The 22147-nt window shown below is 45.4% G+C and overlaps 2 protein-coding genes across 3 annotated transcripts; both read left to right on the top strand.

Annotated features, from left to right (window-relative positions):
- The first annotated feature begins 1861 nt into the window (after positions 1-1861).
- On the top strand, positions 1862-8098 carry pld6 (phospholipase D family, member 6). 2 transcript variants are annotated; one of them, XM_049014175.1, is made up of 4 exons: positions 1878-1974; positions 2208-2390; positions 3267-3496; positions 7081-8098. In XM_049014175.1, exons 2-4 carry the CDS (start codon positions 2209-2211, stop codon positions 7308-7310), a joined length of 642 nt encoding a protein of 213 aa, XP_048870132.1. In that variant the 5' UTR covers positions 1878-1974; position 2208; the 3' UTR covers positions 7311-8098. The 2 variants fall into 2 exon arrangements, with proteins under 2 accessions (XP_048870131.1, XP_048870132.1); XM_049014174.1 differs by having other exon boundaries at positions 1862-2390.
- Positions 8099-8440: 342 nt separating this feature from the next.
- Positions 8441-21699, top strand: LOC125742286 (ras-related protein Rab-3D-like). The gene is made up of 6 exons (XM_049014173.1): positions 8441-8802; positions 9375-9619; positions 12873-13106; positions 17083-17201; positions 17802-17926; positions 18849-21699. Exons 3-6 carry the CDS (start codon positions 12873-12875, stop codon positions 19034-19036), a joined length of 666 nt encoding a protein of 221 aa, XP_048870130.1. The 5' UTR covers positions 8441-8802; positions 9375-9619; the 3' UTR covers positions 19037-21699.
- Positions 21700-22147: the final 448 nt, after the last annotated feature.

Genomic DNA, 22147 nt, shown 5'->3' with positions numbered 1-22147 from the left:
ATATTAACGTGCAAGCAGCAGGATCACATGTAACTTATTTAGGAATTTACCCGGAAACAACTAATGCTATTTTCTGATTGGCTTGTAGGTTGTAGGTGATCCTCTGCCTACAAGGGCCCCTGACCCTATAGGGAGGGCGTTTGGCTGCCAAGGGCCCTTGAATTGTGGTGGTTGTGGTGGTGGTGCTGGTGGTGGTGGAGGCCCTCGCGAACGTTTTGCCCAGGGGCCCACACAACCCATAATCCGTCCCTGAATAAAAACACATATAAAATACATACAAAGAAATATATAAATCGCACAGAAATGCATAATAAAAATCTGTTTTCAGTCTCTAATTTTTAAGCGGTGAATCCCCATAGTAGATGAAACATGATTACGCTTTAACTTTCTATAGTACTGTACGTGTTTCATAACGCTTTGGTTCGTTTTAACTGCCATCGATGCTTTTCAAGGTAGGCGAAGTTATCCAGGCTGCAGGTTTAAAATATTCCATCAAGTCGCCCTACCTTATTGGAATTTCCTGATATAGTATTAAATGATAGTTATATATATCGAAGTTTACTAATGACTCAGAAAATGCTATCAACCTAAATCTACATGGAACATATTTGATCAATTCCCACGCATTGTGGAGCACAGCATATTTCCTGTTTAAAGTATCCTAGCACAAAATACTACCGATTTTATGATTTTCCTACCCGGCACATTCATCAATTGTAATAATTCCTAATTTGGCTGGCTTGGTATAAATTTATTTAAATGAGAACTCAACATCACGAACATTTTTTTCAAGAAAAAATATACCGGGTTAAAAACCCAGACATAATTAGCAGGAATTTATAGCTAGGAAAGAGCTGGAAAGGAGAATGAAGTTGAATTTCTGTTGTGTGCAGTAACTCCATAGGTATGACAGAATGATAGAAACACCTTAACTGTTCATTATGCTGTGAGCTGATCTGCTGAAACTGCATTTTATTCTGTATCAGGGAGGCTTTTTGTTCTGTAGTACAAGAGGCACAGTTCACTCTAATGTAATGTAAGCTATACAGGAGCATACTTAGAAACCCATGCCCCAGCACCCAATTTTGTGTATTTCATGGATTCAAGGTCTATTGTCAAGTGTTGCCCCTCCCTCTGAATCTGTCAGGGAACTTATGCCTCTCTGACATCCCCCAGTGCTATATATTAACCACATTATACCATATTAACATGGTAGCATTACGGTCTCAAGAAGGGACTATGCTGTAAATAGTTCTTGTTATGATCACTGTGCTTGAGGGTCTCCCTAGGGGGCAGAAGAAGGAATGAAATGATTGAATTGATTAGGGAAATTCAGGGCTCTGAACCTGGCGGCTGGCACCTCCAATGACGTATATTTAGCTTGGCAGATCACTTAGATTTTGTTTCTACCAACCAGTTGACTACTCTGTGACTGTGACTCTGTATGCTCAACTGGTTAGTAGAAACAAAATCTTTGGTCTGCCCAACACTTACTGTTAGTAAGAAGGGTATGCACGGTTAACAGGGGCACTCTCTCGATACACTCTGCACAGCGATCCATAGTGTTTCCATAGTGCACAATATTATATCATTTGCTGCCTATAGAAGTGTTACAGCTGTCATTCTAGCTATGCTGCGATATGGCAACATATTAAATATTCATACTGTAGGGGAAATTAAAACTGGTATACTGTGCTATTCCGAAGATGTAAGGTTATATCACTGGAGCAGGATCTACGCCTGTGTCTGCAACTAAAAACTGCACAGTGGAAAGACATGGCTTCGACTTTTCCAGTATGGCGGTCAAATTGTTCGACGTGAAGTCACGTGATAGCAGGTCTTAGACGTCATCGGGGGCCCCTTGGGAGGGAGTCGTATCGCCTCCTGAGCGGTGTGCGTTTGTAGGGCGTGGCTGTGCCTCACAGTGGCCGTTATTAAAGTTTTTTTTTAAGAAAACGTGTAATTATTCTAGCGGTGAGCGCTATATGTTGTTTAGTGCCCGTGTTTACTGTAAACTGCTCTGGACGTTTAAATAATTAAGGAGTATTATTGATATTTATGTCGTGTTCCGTTTTAAATGAGTTTTTTAGTTTGCGTAAATGTTGTAAAGATTGGTTATAATAATACATACAAAATAATACAACTGCTGATCCCGGAGCACTTGTCTGGTCTGTCCCCCTCCATTCGGAGTGCTCCTCCATCACCAGCATGTCCGCGATGAGGCTTTTCGGCCTAGGCGCGCTCGCCGTGCTCCTCGGACTGGACTGCCTGGCCAGGCTGCTGCGGTGGAGGCGCGGCGGCCCCCGTGCTCTACTGAAGGAGGTCCTCTTCTTCCCCGTCGACGTCACCTGCGTGGAGCACCTATTTCGGCCGGGCGAGGCGCTCCCCAAGTAACCATCTCGCATTTCTCCTATTTAAGTCGATGAGTCCTTCGTGAAAGAAAACCACGTGAAACTGATAATAGGTTAGTCGTGAGGTTCAGTTTTGCTGTTTGGTTCTTATCCTTAGCTAGTAAAATACAAGCTGTTCGGTAGTGACAGGCTGCGCAGTCGCCTAGAGGAACCCCGGCTGTCTAACTTCTCATTGACTATTCGTTTGGTCGCATGGTAATTGTGTGTTCGAATTATACGATACGATTAATGTATAATTCGTGGCTGTATAAACCGTCTCGTTACTATGGACAGCGTACTAAAGCAGTGGATATGCATTTTTTTTTTTTTACATAAAATTGCTTCGTTTAAGATGCGTTGGATAATAAAGCCAGTTAGTAATTTGCTTAAGTTTTGGAATTTAGTAATGTAATTACAGTAACGTAAATTGCAGCAAGGAGCAATACAGACTTATGCAAGTCTCCCTCCTGCGTGTGCGGGGTTTGCGCGTTCTGTGTGTCACGTGACCTTCCTACATGGTTCAGTGTGTGTCTTACATACCCCGCATTATGTACAGCCTGGGGTGGATTCCAGGCCGACCCTGACCGGGATGTAAGATGGAAAAATGTTACATCTCTTATTTAATCTGCTCTATGGCCAGCGCTTTGTGGTTAAACAGACTTTTTAAATACCTCTGACTTGTCTATAAATCAGTAATAAGGTTAACTCGCTCATGTACCACATTTATTTATTGATTTGGCATCTCCCGGATGGATGGATTTATAAGCGAATGTATTTGTGATAAGACATGGAAACAGTGAACAGGTCATAATAAATAACCCCCTGTCCCACCCCCAGGTGTTCACTCCTGATGTTTTCTCACACTCCACCTCACAGCTCCTGCCCTTGCCCCCTCCCCCACGGCCAGGAGACCTCCTTCACCCGCCTCCTGAGGCACCTCCTGTCTGCCAACACTTCCCTGGACCTGTGCATCTTTGCCTTCTCCAACCAGTCACTCAGTCGGGCCGTGTTGCTGCTGCAGGCCAGGGGGGTCGTGGTGCGCGTCATCACCGATAAGAACTACATGGCCATCAGCGGCTCCCAGATCAGCGCCCTCCGCAGGGCAGGTATGCCAGCTCTGAACGGCAGTCTGCTTTAATGGGGCAGTGTTTTCTGTAATGGCTCAAGCTTGGGCCTACTGCTATTGTACCTGTGGCATAATGAGGCACTTCTGCATGAGGGGTGGTTGTTCATTCCCTTGGGGTGCTTTTCCAATGCACCAGGACCGTGCTTTTGCTACATCATTAAAGTACCACATGTACGGAACTGTGTTTTCCAGTGGTGTGAAAGCTGGTACTGCCGCTGTGTGACATCCCAGCACAATGCAGGCTATTTTGTACTGATGGCTATAGTATATAGTATTGGTTATAGTAAATAGCTATAGTATTTAATATTAATACCGACATCGCAAGTTATGCGCATGTCGCAAGGACCAGGATCGCTGTGGGCAGTGGTGGCTTAATGGTTAGGGAAGCGCACTTGTAATTGAAAGATTGCAGGTTGGAATCCCCGACCAGCAAGATACTGAGGTACCCTGAGCAAGGTACCGCCCCCAAGCAGCTGCCCCCTGCTATGTCACATTGTCACAGATGGGTTAAATGCAGAGGACACGTTTCGTTGTTGTGTGCTGTGGTGTGTCAACAATGACAGTTAATCACTAAATTCTTAAAAAAAAAAAATAAATCTCGTTTGAGATCAGGCTTTTTCATATCTTCATACTGTACAGACATTATAACGCAGGGGACTTAAGTTTCACTACAGCATTTTTACTTGTCAAAGGCACAAAACTATTAATTACTGTTCCTTTTCGTGATTATCTAGTACAGTGGTTCTCAAACCGTTCTGCGTGGTCTCCCAGACAGTCCATATTTTAGGTCCAAAAATGCAAGCATATAGTTTCAGTGTAAAGTTCACGGCCCTGCTTTTGCAATAGCCGTGCACACACTTTCTTATCATTTTCATCCTTTTGGTTTAAGTCAGTCAGATGGGTTTGTTAGAGAAATATTTCGAACCCTCTTTTGCTTTAAAATACCCCGGTATTTATTACAACAAAATCACATTGCGGTGTTTGTTTATTTCCATTATAGTGCATCCCTCGTATATTATAGCAAATACTTCTTTTATTTCTTGTCGTGCCATTCAGATCATCTAATGCTTCTTATGACCAGATTGCAATTAAATTTTGAGTCTCTTCATTTGTCCACACATCCTAACTCATTATTACTACTATTTTTTTATTTTTTTCTGAGTTTGTAACTTGTATTGTATTGTATTGCAGAGGCAGGCTGTTTGCATGACCAATTGACAGTGATCATATATGAACATAAGTCTCACGCCAAAGTACTGAAATACCAAAAAAGTAATGCGGGTGGTTTGGTCCTTCTGGTACTTGACCGGAAGTCAATGCAATAGGAAAGTACCAAAAGTACCGAACCAGAGGTACGGTTCCCGATGCAGTGGAAAAGCGCCCTTGGTTGTCGAGGATGATAGGATGAGTCTGGCAACCAAACTTACTGTGACGAGCTTTTTAAGCGGTGGTCACCTTGCAGGACAAAGCCATCTGTCCTAAGCTCCCTCTCCCAACCACCAGCCCTCTGAAGGCACCTGGTGGGCAGAGTGAGGCTCCATGTCCTAGACAGCTGTGAATATGGTTTGTTGCCTCAAATCCTTCAAATCCTTATCTGGATTATTTAATCATGAATCACCTCTCAGAAATGTAGGCAGTTGACTCTTTTTAAGGGGCCTGTTTCCATGTATATATGGGGGCAAATTAATAAGTTAGTTGTCTCTCGTCCAATGGCGCACCAGCCTCCATGCCCCTCCCCCACCTACTGGGTGAGGGAGGCAGACACCTTAAGAGACAGGGACAGCTTGTCTGCTTGCATTTTTAACTGTGCTAAATTCACTTTATGATGTCTAAAAGCCCTGATTAAATAAATGAAAGGCCGACATTCAGACTCCCCCAGAACAGTGGGGATGTTAAAAATAGCAGGAGTGCCTCAAGGGGCAGGCAATCGCTCTCCCTGTCTGTGACTCTAGCTTAATTAAAGCTCAGCTCCTGGCACTAATGGGCGGAGCAAGAGCACGCCATGTGGGTGTTTCTCCTGTCGGGGGAGCTGTCACCGGAGAAGGGGATGCTGGGTAAGGGAGGGGCATGGACGAGAGAGAACCAACTTCTTAATTTGTCCCCAGATATGCATGAAAACAGGCTCTTTAAAAAGAATCAACTGGCTGTATTTCTCAGAGGTTGTTTGATATCTGCGAAGTGTTTGAGACCAATGGAGTAGCACTGTATGCATTGTGAGTGTCTGTTTCTAACCCACGCATCAGCTCTCAGTACCAGTAACATAAACGGCAATGTCTTGTTGCTGAAAGTATTCAGCCGAAACGGTATCCCTGTTAGGCCTACACAATGTGGTCTGTTTATATCAAGATCACATGTTGCGCACATGCAGTTCTCACAAAGCAAGGAGCACGATAGTCCGCTGGGTCAGACTAGGCCTGGGCGCTATTTAACTTTTCATAGTTATACCATCCAGACATACCATGGTGTACAGCAGCACTATTGTGACATTTTGAAAACCTGACAATAAAATTTACAGAGCTGAGATCTTCAAGTTTTGCTACGTTTAGCTCTCTTATAGGAAACAAAACTTGGCAAGCGTTGATTTCATAATTATCAAGTATACATTAAAAATAAAGTTTTCCTATGCTTTTGCATGCGCTCTCTGAGCCAATCGTAATCGTTCCCGTCCTTGTTGTCAGATTTACGCAAAGACAGTGTCACGCCTTTCGTGACAAAATTTAACAAAAAATGAGTGAGGAGACGAAAGGCGATCGAGACATGGGTCGCTAAAAGACAATATGGAAATGTTTTGGATCCCATAGACAATACTGAGCAGAAGCAAGTGATTTGTTGGTACAGCTTTGTGTTGGCACAACTGGCAACAAGACCAGCAACTTATTTGACAGACACTTTTCATAGATAAGTTCATTTGCCTACACAGTTATACGTTACTTAACGTCCTTCCACGTAACATCTGGCCACATATACATCAGATTCCATAAGGCTAAAATCCTGATTGGCTAATGGGGCACAGCAGACATAACTGGGCGTAACGCACCACATGTAGCCAGTGTAAACAAAGCTACTGCACTAACAGCTGTATAATCGTACAGTTCACATCAACTTAATTCCCTTAATACTTTATAGTTATGGATGTTATACAGTTATGCATTTACTGCAGTTTAATCCTTATTTTAAAGTGTGCTGTCTTATATAATGTGTCTTGGCTATTTAGGCAGTGCAGGTACGGTATCGGTGCAATAGATAGTGTGATGTTTACAGAGCATGCAAGTCTCCTAACATCCTGTTGTACAGAATGTACCCAGGGCACTAAGCGATGCATAACTAGTTTATTTTGGGTTTTTACCTCATTTTTTGCTTTATAAATATCTCAGTATTTATTGCAAAAAATTACACTTTTTTTTTTTTTTTTTTCTGTCGTGCAGCTTTAGCGCTCACAGCATGTATTTTCCCTCATGTCCTCCCCGCTGCATTTGATAAATGCGACGTTTTGCCTCTGCCGCATTAGTCACGGTTACTTCAGCTCCACCCACCTCTCGTACACCTCCCTTCCGCTACCATTAGGAGTCAACGTGAGGCACGAGATGGGGGCCGTGTACATGCACCACAAGTTTGCGGTGCTGGACGGCCGGCTGCTGATCTCCGGCTCCCTCAACTGGACCACGACGGCCATACAGTGCAACAAGGAGAACATGCTGGTAACGGAGGAGCCTGATCTGGTGCAGCCCTTCATCAGGGAATTCCAGCGGCTGTGGGACTCCAATGACCCCGCCCGGCATTGTCCCCATGGCTGAACCTGTTTACATACTTATCGCACTGCCTCGCATTACACGTCATGTTTATAAAACATAAAAGCTATAATATGTTGTTTTATTTTTATTGTTGCTAATTCTTTTATTATTATTCTCATCCTTTTGCTTCATCCCCAAATTCTCTATTCAAAGCCTTTGTTCCCTGTGTGCCTGTTTAAAATTGTTTATTTGGAAGAATAAAGTGATTATGGGTGAGCAGAACCCGGCTTTTGCTTGAATGCATGTGCCAGATGGGCGCAGAGTGTATTGATTCCCCGCCCCCCCCAATCAGAACCGGAGGAAACCAGTGAGCGGGAGGAACGATGCGGATACGAGGGGATGCATTAGAGATTGGTGCAGAGCGTTTGGGGGGGGTGCTGTAACGGCGCAGTAATCCTGGTTTCTGCTGCAGTCTGCCAGGCCTCCCTTTCAGTGCCTGGAGCAGCACTTCCATCAGGCGGAACACGATTTATGGACGAGTCGACATGGCGGAGGGCAGCCCTTTGAGATCACGCGACATCTGTGGATCTGGAGTCTGTCGTTCCTCCCTGTCAGGCGGCCCTGGGGACTAAGGATGGCCCTGCTGCTATTGGAAACAGAATCAGAGATCAGAGCCCAGAACAATATCCTCAGATGTGTGGTGGGTGTGAGGTCGCCACCTGCTACAGTGTCAGCTAGCGGTGCTCATGTTGTCACCTTCCTAAACTTCTGATTGGTCGATATGAGGTTTTTGGCTGATAACCTCGGGTACGTTTTGCCCCTGATCTTCACGGAGTTTTCCCTGCACTCCCGTATCCCTTTTCTATTGATGAGGTGAGGTCAGACTCCCCTTACCACAACATTTTCCATGTGTTTTTTAATTTATTATTTTTTGAAGAAAAATTATAGGGGAGTCTGTCTCTTTAATTTCCTCCCATGTGTAACAACCCAGCTCCCTTACTACCAGTGAGTGCCTGGTGGCTGCTTAGTGGATTATTCTTTTTGTATGTATAGTAAAACTATAACAAAATACAGTTATGTGTGACGTCATTAACCCCACTTCCCAAATGAGGACCGCTTCTGTAAAATAAATAGCGGCGCCATTCTCAATAGGGGGCGCTGATCTTGGATTTGACAAATGGAAAAGATTGTTAAAAGTAGTGTATTTCATATATAGAAAGATAACTGTACGGTTTCCTCTCTGCCATTGTTTTAATAACAAATGCCGCATTGTTTTTGAGCTGATTTGGGAGGTGGGGTTATGCATAGAGAAAGAAGGCAGGACCTGGTTGATGATGAACTCTTATTGACCCATCTGTGCTTCAATCACCGACATTACATGTTGGTTCAGGCCTGCCTGAGGCGCTGAGGCGACCGTCCCCCAGAACTCAGGTGGAATCTGACCTGGTTAAATCCAGCATTGAGGAAATGTACCTTAATATCCTTGTGTTTGCTTGATCACGTCCAACGTAAAAGCGCATGCGGAGACCTGCATCTCATGTATACAGCTGTCTACGTAAGTTAAATTTCTATAAAGATCATGGTTATACAAGCTACGTTGCCAATCTATTAAAATATCTACTCATATTTGGCATCATCAGTGGATCAAAACAGTTCTTTGGACTCCACGTAGGAAAACATCTTGTAATATAGGCCTACACAATTTATGAATTACATTATTTGTGTATGCGTGTGTGCCTGTTTCCAGGTATGTGTAATAGACTATTGTTCATTTAAAAAAATGAAGTACGTTTTAGCAACAAAGTAGGGACAAAGTTTGTATTTTTTTCAAATGTAACGGCAGGTCTGTAATTAGTGTAAGTGCGTTATAAATAAAATATCAACCTATTTGTATCAGAGCGATAAATCACTTTCGGTGCGTGTTTCAATGGTACGGCAATATCGCGCTGTAATTTCTGCAACCTGTAACAGAATTGCGCACTGTTGATCAAAATCACATACTAGGCAGTTAATTGAGATGTATATTGCAACGTTTAACGTGCATAAACCTTGCGAAAGTATTTACCAAATGATAAGATCAGCGTCGTAGGTTTATTTGAACATGCAATTTCTTTTATTTACCATTAGATTTTTTTTTCGCGGTGGGACGCTGTGTCTCTGCACTATATCCAAGAAACACACTTCCGTAAGTGAGCATCGCAGACGGACGAGCTCCGTTTGAGATCCGGGAGAGGAGCTATCGGCGGAAAAAGAGGGCAGTGAGAGAGGGTGGCAGCGGAAAAGAGGCGATCTGTGAACCTTGGAGCTGCTCTCCTCCGGCGCAAGCAATCCACCATTAAAAAGGGCTTTAAGGAGGGCTCCCTCAACAAACGGTTTGTTCATTTTATTTCCTTTTTGTGTGTCACTTTGCATTTAGTTTGCTTTACTGAACTATATGCGCCTGTGAGCGCGGATGCAGAGACTGGGAGCGTCCATATGGTAGATCTCGGATTCTTATTTGTGGAGTTCGCTTATTATAAATATGACTACCAATTTATAGTTAGTACTTCTGAGTAGTTAAAGTTTGTGTATTGGCGCGATTGTTGTAGTTTGTTGGTGTGTATTTTATAATTGTGTAATTGTGGATGGTGGTTGGGCTGCTGTTTTTTGAAGGAGGGGGTAACTGAGGTTTGATTTGTGCTGTCAACTATGCACCAACGAATGCCTAAAGCAAGTGCCCTGTGGTTCATTGCGCTTCATAACTTAAAAAAACTACACCATAGGTTTCCTCTTACACGAAAGTCGACTATTTAATCCCGTCTAAATATTGTCGATTAAATGCGTATCACAAATTCATGGTTATCTATGTTTTTTATTGTTTCGTTTCGTTTTGTGCTTAACATATGGTTATAGTCTATGCTCACAAACGGAAAAATCTATTTAACCATCCATTTCTATACCTGCTTTTCTTTTCGTATTATTTACTATTACCGCAGAATTGCAGTTTTGCTGACTGCAGTGTTACTGCTGTGCGTGTGTGTCTTGTTAATATCCGAGATAGACGGGGCAGATGCATCTAGGCCATGCACAATATGCATACATGGTAGGGAGTCCACTAATGAAGATGTAAAAGAGACCATCCATGCTACTTTTTAACTACTTTTCCAAGCGTGGGTAAAAAAATAACCTGAGTCAGTATACCCAGTTTTGTGCATGAACTGTAAAATGGGCATCGGGGCCATTTACGGTTTTCACTGTATACGTGTCTGTTCAGGCACAAAGCCGTAATGTACAGCTGATGTGTCACAGTGGGACAGACCCGGCTGTTAATTTCAGCGTGTCGTTTTCTGAGGTGTGTCACATCCTGCTCTCTGGAATGAATTGTGTCCCGTACGGGCTGCGGCGCCCCTTTTATAAACAAAGCAGCTCCTGCGTTCCCTCTCGGCCTTTTTCATTCATTGTTTTCAGTTTTACCTTCGTGACAGAAGTTGGGCAATGTTCCCCAGAATAATACTATAATTCATTTGACCCGAGGTAACAGATAATGGGACATAACGGTGCCGCTCTCTCCGTTTTACCTTGGCATCGCCTGCCATTCCGAATCGACATCATTTTAATTTCCATCCCTTATTATCAGGATAGGGGCGGCATGGTGGTGCAGTGGTTAGCACTGTTGCCTCTTGCCTCTGGGACCCGGGTTCGAGTCTCTGCCTGGGTCACATGTGTGTGGAGTTTGCATGTTCTCCCCATGTCATTGTGGGGTTTCCTCCGGGTACTCCGGTTTCCCCCCACAGTCCAAAGACATGCTGAGGCTAATTGGAGTTGCTAAATTGCCCGTGGTCTGTATGTGAATGGTGTGTGAGTGTGCCCTGCGATGGGCTGGCTCCCCATCCTGGGTTGTTCCCTGCCTTGTGCCCATTGCTTCCGGGATAGGCTCTGGACGACCCAGTAGGATAAGCGGCTTGGAAAATGGATGGATGGATTATCAGGATAGAAAAGAAGTAGGGGCCTACGTTTAGGTTTTAAAAGGTCTTGGGCCCCAGCTTATTTTGATGTAGCGTGCGGATCACATCTGTACTGCTAATAATGTTTTGATAACCTGCAATAAACTAATAGCAAAATAAAGTTTTCTGTACAAATTCTTGTGGAGCTAAACTGCTGTCTTTGTCATTAGATTTTGATTCTCTTATAAAATGGGATTTCTGTGATAACCCTGTACAGACAGTTCATGTGAAGTGAAAGTGAGTGGCTTCCATTGTTGACAAACCAGAGCACACTGCACAATAATGACGTGTGTGGTCTGTATTTAACCCATATGTGACAGAGCAGTCAAGACGTAATAAAAAGGGTGGTTTTGCGTTAATGAGAAGGAGGTGAAATAAAGAGCCAGTTTTGCTCTGCTGAAACCAGCAGTGTGGTAATTCTGGTTATCAGCAGCACCGCAAAGTTAACAAGATGTGCAAATCCTGGTATCCACATGTGATTTTGCTGCGTGAGAAACAGAACTCGGCTTATCCCAGCTTCGGTCTCTTATGCGGGATGAAAGTAGTCTAGTCTCATAGTAAAGCGGCTTAAGACTCCTCTGTCGTGTCACTAATAATTTCAATCTAAAATCTTCTTATGAATAATCCACCAAAGCATAGACCTATCGCTGGATTATCGATGAGAAGACCACAGCCGTACAGTCGGTACGTGCAATGCTATGGCCCACGCCTACATTCACACTGTTCAGTTGTAGAGAGCAGTCTTTACCGACACGCAGGTCCTGCCTTCCAGCTGTCATGTACCTGTTTCTGCGGACATCTGCCAGGTTTGTTTGCTCTCTGTTGATTTGATTTTAGATGGGTTTGAATTGAAATTAGTTTTAATTCGACTGAACCCAAACCTGGCTCAGCGTGGTACACGTCCTCTTCATTCATGACTCTCACACTTTACTCGTGAAAAAAGGACAGTGAGGTGGTTCAGCCTGTGATGGGAGGCATTAAATTCACACCCATGTCTCACATCTTCTCTAACTGGTCATATTTACAGGTTCACCCAAAAACACTTCTGTCTATGCCAGTGAAATGATTAATGTCGGAAATGACAGCATGAGCAACCAGAATGACACTTGTCTGATATTTATAAAGCATTGAAAAGGGAGTTTCTCACTAAAAACACTAATTGATTCATGCAGCCTTTGTTTGCTATGTAATACAAGCTGTCTTTTGTTTTTTTCTTCTTAAATTTATCATAGTTCTGTTGCTGCCAATGATCTCTGCTGAGTGGGTATTGGGTGGCTCTCTAATGGATCCATGTGCTTTTTTGTTGGGCTGGTTTCCATGGAGACTGTCTTCATCATTTTAGTGGCAAGGAGGCCTTGGGATGGGTTGGGGGGTGTGAGACTCCGTCACTCTCTGTGTCCCTTTTATTTCAAGTATTTTATTCAACATTCTGGGAGAAAAAATTGTGTGGTAAGCTTCTGGAGGGCTTATGTGAGCTTCAGCTAAGCTAGGATGAAAATATTATAATAAATAATATGTGTGTTCTATGGTAAAATTGTTCCCTTTGTTTTAATGTCTATCCAAAGCATTTTGGTTGGTAAACATCTGTCTTCTCTACTGTTCAGTCACCAAGCCGTAGTCAATGCTGCTTTCTCCTCACTAGATGGCGACAGTGAACGACTCGCGCCTGCAGCAGTCCCAGAAGGACGCGGCGGACCAGAACTTCGACTACATGTTCAAGCTGCTGATCATCGGGAACAGCAGCGTGGGCAAGACCAGCTTCCTGTTCCGATATGCGGATAACTCCTTCACCTCGGCCTTCGTCAGCACTGTGGGCATCGACTTTAAGGTCAAGACAGTATACCGCAATGACAAGCGGGTCAAGCTGCAGATCTGGGTGAGTTTGGTGGGCGCTTGGTGATCTTCAGAGAGCTGGAGGGAAGGAAGGAACTTGGGTAGGAACTGGGGCAGTGACACCTCATTTGAAAGGTTGGTTCCATCCCAGCGAAGCTGCTGTTTGGGCCTGAGTGACAAGGGACGGCAGGGCTAGTTAGTGTGCTTACTGGAGAAGCGTTGCTGTGTTAACTAAACACTGGAAACACGGGAAAGCTATAAGCAAACTACTGTCGTCATGGGTGTGTGAGAGAATGGGTGCCACGTTGGTGGCTTAACAGCTTAAGTCTGCTGTAAAACATTTGGAAAGACCTTTGGAAAAACAGGCACAAAGCGAAAAATACGATGGAGAGATAAGGAGTCAACAAACAACATTGCAAAGAGGTAAAATGTTAAGTGTACTTTAGATGTCTCTGACATCCTGACTCTTAAAATTAACCCAAATATCGTTAAATTAAAGATTCACCTATCAAATTAAAACCGCAGGAATCGATTTCGCATTCTTGTTGGCTGAAGGCAGTGTTGTAAGTTTAATCATGGTAAGCCTCTTCCAAATAAGGCGTTTTTTGTTGATTGTCAGTAAAGTTCTGGTGGTACTTAAGGGAAACAGCAGTGGGAGGTAACCCCAAATGACCAGTGGTTTATCACACAGCCTCCAAATGGTGCTTTAATCTTCAGCCTGTCCACTTAGTGATAATTGAAGTTCCTCCACATTTGAACATGGAGGGTGGAGAGGGACCAGAAGCTCTAAGGCAGTGTTTCGGAAGCTAGTGCTCAGGAACCCCCATGTTTTTGCTGGAGAATGTGGACTGTCTGGCAGGGAGCTGAGAGGGAGCAAAAATGTGGGCTGTCTGGCAGGGAGCTCAGAGGGAGCAAAAATGTGGGCTGTCTGGCAGGGAGCTGAGAGGGAGCAAAAATGTGGGCTGTCTGGCAGGGAGCTGAGAGGGAGCAAAAATGTGGACTGTCTGGCAGGGAGCTGAGAGGGAGCAAAAATGTGGACTGTCTGGCAGGGAGCTGAGAGGGAGCAAAAATGTGGGCTGTCTGGCAGGGAGCTCAGAGGGAGCAAAAATGTGGGCTGTCTGGCAGGGAGCTGAGAGGGAGCAAAAACGTGGGCTGTCTGGCAGGGAGCTGAAAGGGAGCAAAAACGTGGACTGTCTGGCAGGGAGCTGAGAGGGAGCAAAAATGTGGACTGTCTGGCAGGGAGCTGAGAAGGAGCAAAAACATGGGCTGTCTGGCAGGGAGCTGAGAGGGAGCAAAAACGTGGGCTGTGACCCGGTGACCCGGCTGGGAAACACAGCTCTAAGGACTGCCTAGTGCTGATGTATGAGACATGGAGGAGCTGGTGATTCTAGACGGGCTGGATGCTCTGCTGCTGTTCCTGCACGAGTGTCTTGGTGTACTTACAGGGTGTGGGACAGTCAGGCCTCCTCCAGGGCTTTTCCACAGATTCTTACCTGAGCAGTTAATGATCAACTGGGAAAAGGAAGGTGGTGCCGGTTTGTTTGAGCTATGACTCACTAAGGACTCTCACAATCCCCACACCATATACTATTTATCCATTTTGTTTTTTGCACATATTTATTGACTATTTTATACACATTATTACATATCAAGTTTTGTCTTGTGTTTACATTTGCGCCACTTGGGGAGCTACTAACTGAAGGAAAAGTAAATTAATAATAATGATGACACAGTGGTTAGCGCGCCACCTGGGCTCTACGTGAGTTTGCATGTTCGCCCCACGTCATCATGGGGTTTCTTCTGGGTTCACTGGTTTCCCCCCACAATCCAAAAACATTGTAAAATGAGTTAGATTAGCTAAAATTGCGACGCGTTTGGTGCCCCGCCTCAAGTATGCATCGCTGCAGCTGTGAACCAAGGGTTGAGTGGGAGGGGCAATTTTAAGTAGGCGGGGTTTATCATGAGGGGTAGGATGGGCTTTATATTGAGGGTTCGGGTTAGTAGTTAGGGCATCAGTTTATAACAGTTATAGAACCCTGCCGACATGGCCCCTCCCACTCGACATGGTCCCTCCCACTCGGCATGGCCCCTCCCACTCGACATGGCCCCTCCCACTCGAAATTCGGCTCATTGCTGTTGCGATGTGCCTCTCCCCCATCCTGGGTTGTGTCCTGCCTCATGCCTGTAGCTTCTGGCTTATTCTCCGGACCCCCGACCCTGCATGGGCCGAGCTGGCATAGAGAATGGAAGGATGCATATATATTTTGTATATTTTTTTGGTAAAAGAACATTTGTCTGTGAGCATCATGAAGTCTGTTTTTTGGCTGTAATCTGACTGATGGACCAGGCAACTTGGGTCTCGCAGGATGTAGTGGCTCTAGTCTCTGTGATGGAGCTGCGGTTCCTGTGATGGTGCTGCGGTTCCTGTGATGGTGCTGCGGTTCCTGTGATGGGCGGCATTAGCAGGACGGTCTGCAGCCTTTGTGCTTCTGTGTCAGATGAGCTTGCAGCTCATGGAGACGGGGGTCCCCGTCACGTCTGTGTGCGTCAGCGATGTGGCTAAGGGACCAAACTGACGCACTCACGGGGATGTGGCAGCCAGATTTGGCTCCAGTCCCCAGTGCTGGCACCACCACGATGACGTCCAATGACACGTCTCTGTTTACGAACAGACGGCATACGAGGGTTTTACCGAAGTGTCATGTGAGTTCAAGTCCTGCAGCAACCAAACAATCAAACGCTACTCAGATAGTGTCAGCTGATGAACATTAATTTCAAAATAACCTGTTTCCAGCTGACTCTTGCAGATTTGCAGAGTGCTTTCTGCGTCACTGATGATAGTAGAAACAAGCTCATCAAGCCTTTGTTGCACCTGTGTTTTTGTTAGGTATTGGAAAGAATCGAAACGAGGCTCTTTGCATTTTTCATTGTGTTTCTGTCCCACGGATGTATGCGGATGTGTTGAGATATTTATTAATCTGGGTGATTACGCAAGGTGACCCCTAATTGGATTAGTATTGAAGTGCAAGTAGGGGCCTCTTTTAATGTGGAAAATCCAGTTTACTGCCGCAGAGCTGATTTAATGGTGCCACAGTAGGTCAGGCTGCTAGAACATGAGATTACCAGTAATCTAGCCTTTACACACACACACTTACACACACAGCTTTGTAATGTTTCTTTGTGAGGACTTTCCATTCCTTCCTATGGGGAAAACTCTAATCCGAACATGGTAACCTTAACTCCTACCAGGCCCCAACCTTAACCATGAGTAACCAAACTAAATACGAGATATTTGTAAGAACCTGAAACAAAGGCTTTTATTACATTGTGGGGGACATTTGATGGGACACACACATACACACGCGCACACACACACACCCATTTTTATGGGGACTATCCATTCATTTCTGTTGGAAAAACCCTAATCCCAACAATGACACCCTTAATCCATACCCAACCCTAACTACAATCATAAATTACAAAAAAAGTTTTTTGATTGCAGTCACAGAGTTTTATAAAACTGAGTTTCCCCTTGTGGGGATCGAAAAAAATGGTCCCCACAACGTAAAAATGACAGGCTTTTAATCACATTGTGGAGCATTTGGTCCCCACAATGTATATGCCTCACACACACAACTATAAAAAGGCAGCTACATAAATGACCCGGTGTTACCAGGGCAACCTCCAAATGATGTCAGTCGTCTATGCTAATTGTGCACTTATACGCAGTTACCAGGTAACAAAGGAGGATGGGCCGGTTGCCATGCAGTTGGGCTTCGCTCACCTTTAGTTGCAGTGTGAATTTAATCATGTTTATGGCCTTTTTGGAAAGAAATTCACCGGCATCAGCGCCGCTTGTAAGTCTGGCACAGAACTGTCACGGTTCCCTGTGGTTGCTTGAGTTATGAGTTTGTAGTTTGGGCTTCGATGTAGAGGTGGGTTGCGGAGCAGGCAGACATACGGGGAATGTAGCTCTGCGTGTCCCACAATGCCATGTTCTGTGTCCCCTTTGGTGGCAGGACACAGCAGGACAGGAGCGATACCGGACCATCACCACAGCCTATTACAGAGGAGCTATGGGCTTCCTGCTCATGTATGACATCACCAACCAGGACTCCTTCAGCGCTGTGCAGGACTGGTGAGTGATGGGCTGGGATGATCAGGACCAGCCTCAAGGTATAACCGTAGTGAGCGGCTGCTTAGGGCCCAGCCGCCACCAGGGGGCCCCCCACATGTCACAGCCTGTCAGAGTGGAAAAGTAGACGAGAAATGGCAGCTAGTTTTGGCGGCCATGAAAGCGCATCCTATTGGATCCCAACCCAGACCGATCTAATAGCGTTCCGCATTTTTCAGGGCCCTCATTGAGGGGCCTTTGGAATCGCCCTAATCCCTCGCAGAGAAACAGCACCCTGCTGACATGGTTCTGCTATCCATTACGAGACAGATGAATAACAATTCTCTCTGATTACTGTAACGCTGAACAGAAAAAGTGCTCTTTCCCTTGGAGACTCTGCAGATCCAGGGCATCCTCTAATGGTGCCAAGCCCTCTGATGATAAATATTACCCAAAAACTGGGTTTAAATCATCTCCTCTTTCTTTAATCTTTACCCCTTTTTCCCGTCCTTATAACTTTTACCTCCATTTATTGCCTCATCGTCATGCCCCCCTTGCTGATGCCAGTCACTCACCTGTGTCACCTTTCCTATGCCGCCCCCCCCCCCCCCCCCCGTCTCCCAGGGCAACCCAGATAAAGACGTACTCATGGGATAATGCCCAGGTGATCCTGGTGGGGAACAAGTGTGACCTGGAGGACGACAGGTTGGTCCCCACGGAGGACGGCCGGCGGCTGGCGGACGAGTTAGGTGAGCACCCCATCCCTACCCCCCCCTCCCGGGCAGGACACCTGTCGCCCCCTACAGAGTTACTGCTGAAATGCACCCTGGAACCTGTGACACCCTTTGCCCTTTTGATTCTGGTAGAAGGTGTCAGTTTGATTTTATTGTTCCTCATTTGCAGAGCATATGAGAATGGGACAGGAGAATGTGACACTCACTCACTCACTAACTCTGGGTCACGTTCTCACCACAGGCTGGTGGATGTCTTGGTCCCCCTAATGTCACATAAGTGTCACATCATGCTGTATTAGCTGTGAGATCTCTTCTCATTGCTGTTAGGATCTACTGTGTGTTTCAAAGTATCATTTTGAAACAATGGGCAGTGGTGACTTTATGGTTAGAGACGCGCCCTTGTAACTGAAAGATTGCTGGTTTGAATCCCCGACCAGCAAGGCACCACTGAGGTACCCTGAGCAAGGTACCGCCCCAAGCACTGCTCCCCGGGCGCTGAATTAGCTGCCCCCTGGTAGGTCACATATGGGTTAAATGCAGAGGAGCACTGTGTGGTGACCAACAATGACCACGGATCACTTAATTCTAGTACATGACCCCCCTTCTCCCCCCCCAGCTGTCCTGAAAGCTCCAAAGTGATACACACTGTTGTCTGTATTATTTAACCACAGAGGGTCCTGGACCCAGGTGCACATTGTCAGGCAGGTTTGACCGCCAGTCACTGCGTCTGTCCAGTTCGGCCTGTATGCCCCGGCACTGGTGCCCTGGTTCCGGAGGCACCTTCATGTGACGCACCCACTGAATCTGTGTGTCTTCTTTTTGGTCTCGCTTCCTTTAGTCCTTCTTTACTCCTGCTTGCACCATACCGTACTCCCCTTAATAGTCTTATCTCTTGTTTTGCTGCCCCCCCCTCGGGGTTGTGAATGCTCCACTGCAGGTTTCCAATTCTTTGAGGCCAGTGCCAAAGACAACATCAATGTAAAGCAGGTGTTCGAACGACTGGTGGACATCATCTGTGAGAAGATGAACGAGAGCATGGACGGCGAACCCAGCCCCGTCGCCAATCACCGTGGCCCCGGCCTGCCAAGTGCCCCCGCCGAAAACCAAGGAGGGTGCTCCTGCTAACCCGCCTGCCCCCAGTGCCTCCCTGCCCCCCCCCTTCCTCTCCCACCGGCCCAGATGACCCTCCAAACCCATGTGAATCTCCCGAGACAGCCAACTCTTTCCTGCCTGCCCCCGCTCCACCTCAGCCAGCGCTCAGCTGCTCCCTCTAGTGGCCAAACATCCTCAGTGCGCAGCTTTCATGGTCACTGCACCTCCAGCATTATTGTCTGAAGTTTCTCAAAGATTACCTTAACTGGAATGGCTCCCCATGAAATCAACCCGTGCCCCCTCCCACCCAGTCTCTAACCATGATTGATCAGTCATGGGGGAATGACATCACCAGCGCTCATCACTTTCCTGGATCCACACCTTGTTCTGTTTTTCCATGTTGCTACTTCACATTAAAGACTCTTAAGTGGAAAAATAACCACTTATTCTGCTACTGTTATTCACCACAGTTTTTCCCATATAAGGAAACTTTTAAAATAGCTTTCAGTTTTACTTGTGTGTAAAACACATAAGCAAATGGTCAGCTCTATTAGGCACCCTTATACAACCATTTACATAATACATAATGAATGCTGAGGTGTGCAGTTGGTTAGGAAAAAACACATTTGGTATTTGACTGAGTTACAGCATATATCTGTTAAAGGACTACATTCCATCTCGGATCTCTCGTCTCTCTGAAAACTCTTTGATCCATGGCACTGGTGAGCGGCTGAAAGATGCTGCGTGAATCTTGATAGTCTCCAGTGTGGATACTGCGGATGCCGCAGGAATAAGGTGTCGGGAGGCGGTGGAAGATAAGTCTCTAGTTGTCTGGTTCCCCGCTGCTGTAAAACATGGTGAAATATGGCTACAAAATAAATCATGATAAATCATTCTTAGGCAAGGTGGAATTTTAAGTTTGCTCTAGAAGGTTGTATATCCGAGGGTGGTGTGTTAGTGGTGGGTGTGTAATAGATTTTACAAGTATTTTTCACCCCCCGGACCCTGTGCTGGATAAATAGTTGGAGACTGGATGGATGGATAGATGGAGGTAAATTGTATATAAAAGGTCTTCACTCGGAACACGACTCTGTCAGATTGTGGATTCTGCCTATCTTGCAGATAGCGGGTGATTCGATCGTAAATAACAGCCTGTACTGAAGCGAGAATTTTGCTGATTTGTTTAGCGAGGGATGAAGAGGAAGATCCGCCTCACTGTCTAATCGTCCCCTCTCTCTCTGTCCGTCTCCCACGCACTGTTGCCCTGCAGAGAGCTCACCTCGCTCGCTGTGCTCTGGCAGTGTATCGCTGAGTGCCGCTCTGCTGTCGGCTGATAAACTCCCCAAAATATTACATTTGCCAGGGAGCGTCGGTTGGTTTTATCGACCCTGACAAACGTGTGTTTTTCGGTGAGTCCCTCTCTTTAGGTGAAGGACATCGTTTTCTTTTCGCCCAAGTGCCACCATAGTTGCCTAATGCACCAATGGGATATAATGTATGACAGTGACACTTAAGAAACTCTGTGTCACCAATTGCATTGTCAGTAGTGAGTTTTTTTTTTTTTTTTGGTGGTTTTAAATGCAGAAAAAAGACAAAGAAGAGAAAGAAGATCGAGCATGACTGTTAAGACGAACACACCAAATGTGTCCTATATGTGTATATGTCTGTGTGCTCTCTGCTGTGACGTTTCTCGCATCACACCTGTAAATGTCACAGTTACAGGCCCTGCCTGTTACACCTTAGCGGAAATTCCAGTTCAATCAACTCTCCAATGGCGTGAATCGGCATCATTCCTCAGCGTATCACCAGTAGGTTACCAGTAGTACACAGACTTTTTAGTGCATAGACTATTTAAGCTACCCAAAAGACCAAGAATTTTACTGTGATTTCCTCTAGAGGGTAGATACATTAACTGCTGTAGGGTGGCAGCATTGCATGTTGGTGCAAATGAAAATGTTACAAAGATGGAGGCAGATGTTATCAATACAGCCCAGAAATTCATGTCAAATGTAGTTCCTTGGATGAAGATCACTTAGAGTTTCATGAGACATCTGTCCATTTTTATTGTTTTTAATTATTATTTTTTTATGGAAATATCCCAAAGATAACGTCAATAAGGAGTTCTTGACAGATGAAGACCTTGTAGGATTTGAGTAAGAAGTTATTATTATTATTGGTGTCTTATGCAGGTTTTGCTATTCTAAACATTTGGATACTATATTCTGTTGTTCAACCGAAAGACCACGCCTGAGTTTCAAACAGGCACCTGTCTGGTCACCCCCATAACCGCTGCATGTCCTGCTGTCCCCCAGCCCCGGTGTGTGCTGCTGCTATCACTGTGAAGGAAAAAGGGGACTTCTCTCAGAATCCCGTCCTCCGTCCTTCTCGACCCTGTAACGATACGGCCTCCTCGACCAGAGGTCCAAACACTGCTGTCAAGAAATCTGCTGTGTGCGGAGACGTGTGTGTACAGCAGCGGCCCCCTCTGTCCCAGGGAGTCAGAGCATGTTTTGCTTTTCCTGTTGTTTGAGAATGCCAAAAATTAAGCAGGGAAAATGACGTCAGTGATGCTATGACATTGTTTATCGTTTGACTGTAACACGTGCCTGTTTCCTCACCCAGTATGAAAGGAAATAATGTAAAATGACATATATGGACCTATTTCTTTAAGAATAAATGTTGCATTCACTATGAAATATCTGTTGTGCTTTTTTAAAAATTAACTGTCTTGTCAGCCATTGAGAAAGGGGTGGGGTCGTATTGGGTAGCACATGTATCCTGCATTCTAGGATTTGTACCCCCCTAATATGTCATTTGGCTTCATGCATCCCCCCAATAAGCAGACCTTTGTATTTATATCAAATTGTATTAAACTCTCTCCTACGATGTTGACTAGGAAATAGCAGATGAAAGGCGCTTTGCCAAGTTTTATGTCAACAAGGCGGGAAAACGGCTCTTATCTGAGATGGGACATGCGACTCTAGGGCGCTGATAATGCGCAAAGGGAGCCAAAGCGCGCGCTGCGTCTCGCAGATAAAGGCACGTTCGCCACACGCCGGCCGCACAGTCACATAGGCGGCGCGAGCGCGGCGTGGCGTGCGTCCCTCACCACGTGACATCGGCCAGTCGCCGTTGCTTTAGCGT

Source organism: Brienomyrus brachyistius, chromosome 5 (assembly GCF_023856365.1).
Source record: "Brienomyrus brachyistius isolate T26 chromosome 5, BBRACH_0.4, whole genome shotgun sequence".
NCBI classification, from domain to species: Eukaryota; Metazoa; Chordata; class Actinopteri; order Osteoglossiformes; family Mormyridae; genus Brienomyrus; species Brienomyrus brachyistius.
Note: the sequence above shows the minus strand (reverse complement) of the source record. Positions and strands in the feature narration are given on the sequence as shown.